Below are 6,442 nucleotides of genomic sequence, written 5' to 3' on the forward strand. Positions count from 1 at the left end.
GGAGTCACCTAATGCCAAATTGCCTAATCAGAATTGCCAAGTGGGATACATGAAGAGGTGGGCTAGACCTGCTTCACTCACCCGATAGAAGCCAAAACTAGCCAAATTAACGACAAATTATTTTAAATACCATTACTCAATAAAATTACCGGTAATTATAATTAAAATTAATTAAGGCGGTATGATACAGAGGTAGGAAAATTGGTTACGGGAATATATAGGTTATTAAAGGTTCAAGTAAGGTTTCTAAAGTCACTGATTATTATAGGCAAGCAAATTTAATTGAGGTTGTTGATCACTGCGGTCAGTTCAAATTCATCACGGATGATTCATCAGTCTGCAAGTTTTGTTGGTGTATACTCGTACACCTTTTATGTTGAATTAGCTATAGCTTTTAAATTGATCATCATGACGTCAAAAAAACGAAAAATATATCTGCGAGTACAATATTCAATGATTGCAAATAAGGAATCAATAGAAAACTACCCTACACCTTTGAGAGGAAGTTGTTGATTTATGTAAATATTGATCAATATTAATTAGCTATCATTAAATTGCTAGTTGAAAGACCTGAGAAAGAGGAAATTGTGGTTGGGACACAGGAGAAATTGTTCACAAACCATGCAAAACACCTTTCGATGTCGGTCAACCCCTGCTCTACATTATGTTCCCAGTGACCTATCAATAGAGACAACCTTATATCCGTTGCGTAACTTTGTCAGTCACCCACTCAGATTTTTGCTGAATTGCACTTTGTTCTGTATGGTCATGTCAATAGCAAAAATATTGATTATCTGGTACAACATCTCCGAGGAAAGTTTTCAGAGACTGTAATATCCAATAAAGTGCAGTACATAAGATTTAGGTGGCGGTGCTGAGAGAGCGTTGGGCATCATTCAGACAACGTAGAGAGATTGAGTCCATCAGTAGTTTCAGCAAGGCGACGCCCCACATACCATATCACGCTTTTGACGGAGAGAGCAATTTCAAAAAAGGATGATCAACAAGTATCGTGACGTACCTGTCGATTGGGCACCTCATTCAATTAGATTTGAACACCTCATATTTTTATCTGTAGAAGCATTCGAAGGACAGCGTGTATCATAACATTCCTCGAACAATCGGTGAACTCAAATTGGCAATTGTAGCAACAAATTCCCATACTGGAGTACGTGATTGACAATTTTGCGCAACGGATGCAAGCCTGCCTCTAATGTCATAGGTGATTTGGAACATACGTTTATTTCTATTCCAACATATTCTGAAGAGAACATAACTTTTGTGCAAGCAGCTTAGCTTCCTGAAACTTTCCAAGTAAAATCATGCACAAACATAGGTTGAAGCGTAAACAATATTTAATGAATTTTCTTCATTTTCGGATAATACCCAAGAAACGGAATAACAGTAATTGGAGATGACCCATAATGTACACAACAATCTCATTTTTGGTATGATGAACGCGGGGGTCACGAGTGTTGAAAGCCTCCGGAGGGGAGCAATGCCATAAAAGGTTCGGAACAAATGAAACAACACAACGATTCACAGTTGGCAACACTCAGCAGCAGTTATATCACCCAAAACGATGGCGTAATTTGCGAATTCAATGTTCGGACAAACCTCTAATAAACAAGCCACTGCGCTACCTTGCCGTGTTTCAGTTAGCAAAAATATAAAAGTCCCAAACTTCTTAAGATAATTTATTGCACAGACTGTTTGGCCTGAAAACCTTCAATTTCGTATCCCACCCACTTCTGCAAATGACAAGGAAACAAATGGTGTCATTTTCAATTTTTATTTTTCGCTGATATAGTTCAGAAGACCATTTTGTGTGGATATTGGCCAGTTTGCAAAGAAAATTTGCTTGCCAAATAACCAGAAAGGTATTCCGTTCTTTTCAGAATTGGAAGAATCTGAGAATCAACAGCTTTTTGGTCTTCCTTACGTTCATCAGACACTTTATATGTCTGCAAAAATAATACAAATAAGTTATACCAGAGCAAGTTAAGACTACAGCATCAAGATTTTTACTCCCAAGCTACATTTACAAACAATATGAAAGGCACATCTTAGGATTGAAAATGTGAACCATGTTTGCAATTCATTTGAATTTGAAAAATACAAATCGCGTTGACCATGAATATAATATTAGGCTAAATAAGATTGGAAAGAACAAAAAGAGGACAAGACAAGATGCAGGTTATGCAGTTGTAACTAATCTCAGTAACGATGTTTTCGAACTTCAGTAAATTTAAGTATTATAATAACAATTCAGGATTTGCCGAGTTTATGTGCAGAGTGTTTGTGCCTCAGTTGTTGTTGAACTATTATCATGCACCTATATCAGGTGAAATCAACCAAAGCTGAAACAATTAGCATCATCGACACTTTTTCTGAAAACTTTTGGGGAATTCATTATGTCAGAATCTTTAATATTTTAGCTAATGATTGAAATTTTAATGTCAAAACATAATAACAAACCTCCTCAGTTGTGTCAAAGATCTCGCCATCGCCTTGCTTTTGCTTCTTCTTGGCAAGTCGTTTGAAATATTTGTCATTCACTCTTTCTGGCAATTTCACACCAGAAACATCAACTGTCGTTTTAGTTGCAATGACAAACTTTTGATGAAGTCGTCTCAATGGAAAACCATTAATCTTGTGAGGACCTGAACGAGTATATTCAAGAAGTTCAACATTAGCAAATGCCATACCAATATACTTGTAATTTTGCAATAAAGACTGAACGAGTATAACTTCTGGTCAGCAAATGAGAATACGTCAGCTAGTATCAGACGGCACTTCCAGTTGTCATCATCCCAGAAGTTTTTGTAATATACGATCGATAAGATTGTGATAATTTTTTGGAGTTATTCAGATTGGCAAAATCAAAAATTGATTGATCAAATGATGTCAAAAAATTGACCATTGTGATAATTCAAAATAATTCTATCATTTTTCCAAATGCAAAAAAATATCAGATAATTACTAAATTATACTTTCATTAGCAGCGTATGTATATATTTATTCATAACGCACATTTGAAAAGATTCACTATTTCCTTATAGGCAATAGACATTTACTACAAAAAGTCACATTAAGTAAAAAATCCCAAGAATTGGATGTGAATTTCCATGTTCTATGAATAAAAAAATGTGATTCTAACTATTGAGAACTGAATATAAAAAGTACGAATAAAAGGTAGAAACCATGGACATTTAGTCAAAGTCAATAAATACTTTACCAATGCTTCAAATTCAGAATAAACGATTAACAATAAAAACAATCAATGCAAATGAATAACTAACCAGTGCAAAGAAGCATTCCAGAATCGAGCTGTTTGAGAAAGATGACATGTTTTCCCTTATGTTTGCCTGATACTGGAATCAACACAGTTCCTGGTGTGATCGACTCTCTCAATCTTCTTTTGTGCTCACTGAATGGTTTTTTACCATGAGACTTCAGCTTGCGGGGTCTGTCTTCAGTGGGGTAATATCTGGGCTGTTGGGATAGAAAAAATTTAACTATGAATTTGTAACTTTACATGGATTCAAAGAAATACAAGGATTATAAATGTGGTGTGTACTGGAACAAAAATTCTTACACTTCCAAAGATATCGAATATAAAGAGTTTATTCGTTTGATCAGAATGGGTTTGTGGCGTCATAATTGACTTCAGACGGCACTTCCAGTTGTCATCACGTCAAACTTCTAACAGTAAACTTGACCTATCTTTCCCTTTCCAAAAGCCAAGTACACCTAGCAAATTCAATTATAGAAAACATGCTCGCAAGATAATATAGTTTTATGTGATGTAAATTTTAGTTTTATGTGATGTAAAAGTTCAAAAATAGATTTTCCTTTCATTAAACTAGTTTTAATCAAAATTCACAAAGCAGTTCAGCAGTTGTAGGCATGCACAACGTACAAATGCAATAAAATGTTTGGGTCCAGCATTTTAACAAAAACATAATGACCGGAAAAAAGATTTAAAACAAATAAAACTAACAATTTAGTGAATACTTGAGCAAAAGATGCAACATAACTTTTCGAAGGGTGGTTGTGTCAAATTGATCATGTGTTACACTGTTTATATGCTATATTACAAAAAATATGACTTGTGGTCCGAGAAAAATTGTTTATGTATGTACCGTATGTTGCGGCCCTTACATTTTGGGTCTGCATATTTGAGTCATGCAGGCCTGATTTCAGAGGATTGCAAAGAGTCCAGCAATCCTCTCACACATAATTATCGTTCATGGGATTCGAACCCACACAGGGACATCATAGATGCGGTGGCAAGCGTATTCCCAACACTTACAGTCTTGGCTCGATCAGCCACACGGCGTGCCAAGTTCAATCTTGGCAAATCTGACTACAGGATAAAATAACCAAAACATTACTCACCAATTTTTTCACTCTGACTTTACGAGTGCCACCATTTTTCTCTCCACCGATTGGTTTGACAACTGTAACAAACTCTCGTTTCTTCTCGATCTTGGTAACAACCCTTTTCTTTTTGTACAGGGCACGTTTGGCGAACATGCGAGATTTGGAATAACGATTGAGTCCGCCTTTCAGCGTCTCATTCCGCGTTTCACCCTTTTTCGGCATCTCGGCGAAGCTGAAAAATTGTAATTATATAAGCTCTGTAGGATAGACGTGAATAGGGCAACATTTCGAGAACGGTACAATATTACAATAAAAAAAAGTTTTCTGCTTGTATTAAGTCACCGATGTACAAAGCTATATTAACAATAATTCAAGCACTGAAACCTTAGAATTAACAAACCGTGGCAAACGATTCCATGAGATATAGAACGACAAAACCTAAAACGGAACGAACCTCTCGCGGCAGAGCTAGGAAAGACATAAACGTCGCGTTTCGGTTCAATTAACATTTTCTCAACACGTGTGGCGCTACAGATGCTTTCGCGTTTCGCATGGTCTATTTCAGTCGTAATTTGCGAGAGAGAGCGGGAAAGATAAATTTATTATTTTGCGGATTAAAATTACAGACATTAATTAATAAAATAAAAAGCAAAAACAATAAATATTTTTTGGTATGAACCGAAGGGAGCGACACGACCAACGAAATCATCTCCAACCATATTCAGTGATGTGATTAAGATTCACACAGGATGATGACTAATGTGAAAAGTTGAGCTAGTAATATTATATATATTTACAATTTTTTGAGAACAAAATCGGGAATTCTCAAGTAACTTCATTGATATGCAGGTGTGTCGGGGCTTTAGTTAATCACAATATAACGCATACGGGCTAGAATTACGTGTGTCATCAAACATGAGACATAATTACATAAAACCCAGTTACACAACTACTATCAGCTTTGAACGATAACGTACAAAACTATTTAAAATAAAATAAAATAGATATACACACAGTGGATCGGGGGGTTCAAATAATTTGGTGATAATGTGTCACCAACACGAGAAATAATCTAATGTAACTTAGGGATTGTGGGTTTTTATTCGTAGCTTGGGTTTTCCAATAAAGTCAAGATCGTTGTGTCAATGTCTGAAAATTACATGAAATACAGTACTTTATACTATTTTTTGCAATTTTAACAAACATCAATTGTGCATTCCAGTAGTTGTGATATTTATAAATTTAAGCGGACAGGATATGCAAGAGTTTCCGACTAAAGCAGAGAGGTTAATTAATGTGAAAATTTAAGTTTTTTGCATCTGAGGAACCCGTATTCAACACGAAGCCAAAAATATTCGTCAGAAAACTGTTTGAACTACGTATGTGTTATTAATGTATAACTGATGCTGCTATTTGACACTGAGATTTCCCACTGATAGTTCAGAACAATAGCGAAATAATTTAACAACAATAGCATTATATATGATTTAATCATTTTTCAAATAACAGAGATATGGAAAAAAGCCTATGGCACTTACGTTTAACTTCATTGTAACTTGCTACGAACAAAGAGGTGACGGTCATTATATGCCACAGATACCTACAGCGATGTTTGTTCATCATCAGAAGTGAATATAATGTAATAAAATATTACATTGCAATTTAATCTAAACTGATTAATTTAAACCCACAAGTCCTTACATCCAATTGAATTTAGGGTCAGATCATCTCCTACATGATATTTAATATATTTAAGAATATATAAACCTACTCCTCCTCCTTCTTTATTACAGGAATCTTTGCGAGTGAAATCATATCCCAAGATGGTGACATCTGGTGAGTTTTCCCCCAGTTTGCTTTCAGAAACACCTATTACATCCGGCAAGCTGTTATTATCCGACTTTAAACAGATAAAATATTTCATTTTGAACCTCGCTATGTTAGAAAAATTGAAACACACAAGACAAGAATGTTGCTAAAATTTTGAAACGTGCGACACTACATGGACATTATGAAATGTTTACTTCCGCCACATTGTCTATTCTGTAAGATATCA

The 6,442-nt window shown here is 35.3% G+C and overlaps 1 protein-coding gene across 2 annotated transcripts; it reads right to left on the reverse strand.

Moving 5' to 3' along the window:
- Nucleotides 1–1,775: 1,775 nt before the first annotated feature.
- On the reverse strand, nucleotides 1,776–4,874 carry LOC120329384 (large ribosomal subunit protein eL6-like). Of its 2 annotated transcripts, none has more exons than XM_039395992.2 (5): nucleotides 4,787–4,874; nucleotides 4,402–4,618; nucleotides 3,303–3,495; nucleotides 2,479–2,663; nucleotides 1,776–1,964 (listed from the first exon to the last, which is right to left on the reverse strand). In XM_039395992.2, exons 2-5 carry the CDS (start codon nucleotides 4,606–4,608, stop codon nucleotides 1,812–1,814), a joined length of 738 nt encoding a protein of 245 aa, XP_039251926.1. In that variant the 5' UTR covers nucleotides 4,609–4,618; nucleotides 4,787–4,874; the 3' UTR covers nucleotides 1,776–1,811. The 2 variants fall into 2 exon arrangements, with proteins under 2 accessions (XP_039251926.1, XP_039251927.1); XM_039395993.2 differs by having other exon boundaries at nucleotides 4,841–4,862.
- Nucleotides 4,875–6,442: the final 1,568 nt, after the last annotated feature.

This window comes from Styela clava, chromosome 12 (genome assembly GCF_964204865.1).
Source record: "Styela clava chromosome 12, kaStyClav1.hap1.2, whole genome shotgun sequence".
Lineage (NCBI taxonomy): Eukaryota > Metazoa > Chordata > Ascidiacea > Stolidobranchia > Styelidae > Styela > Styela clava.

Excerpts from the sequence above, each read along its gene's own strand:
- LOC120329384 (XM_039395992.2), bottom strand. The coding sequence starts at position 4,608 with ATGCCGAAAAAGGGTGAAACGCGGAATGAGACGCTGAAAGGCGGACTC. Across the intron at positions 3,496-4,401 it reads AAGTCAGAGTGAAAAAATTG|CCCAGATATTACCCCACTGA; the intron begins GTGAGTAATGTT and ends CTATCCCAACAG. Across the intron at positions 2,664-3,302 it reads TGGAATGCTTCTTTGCACTG|GTCCTCACAAGATTAATGGT; the intron begins GTTAGTTATTCA and ends ATACTCGTTCAG.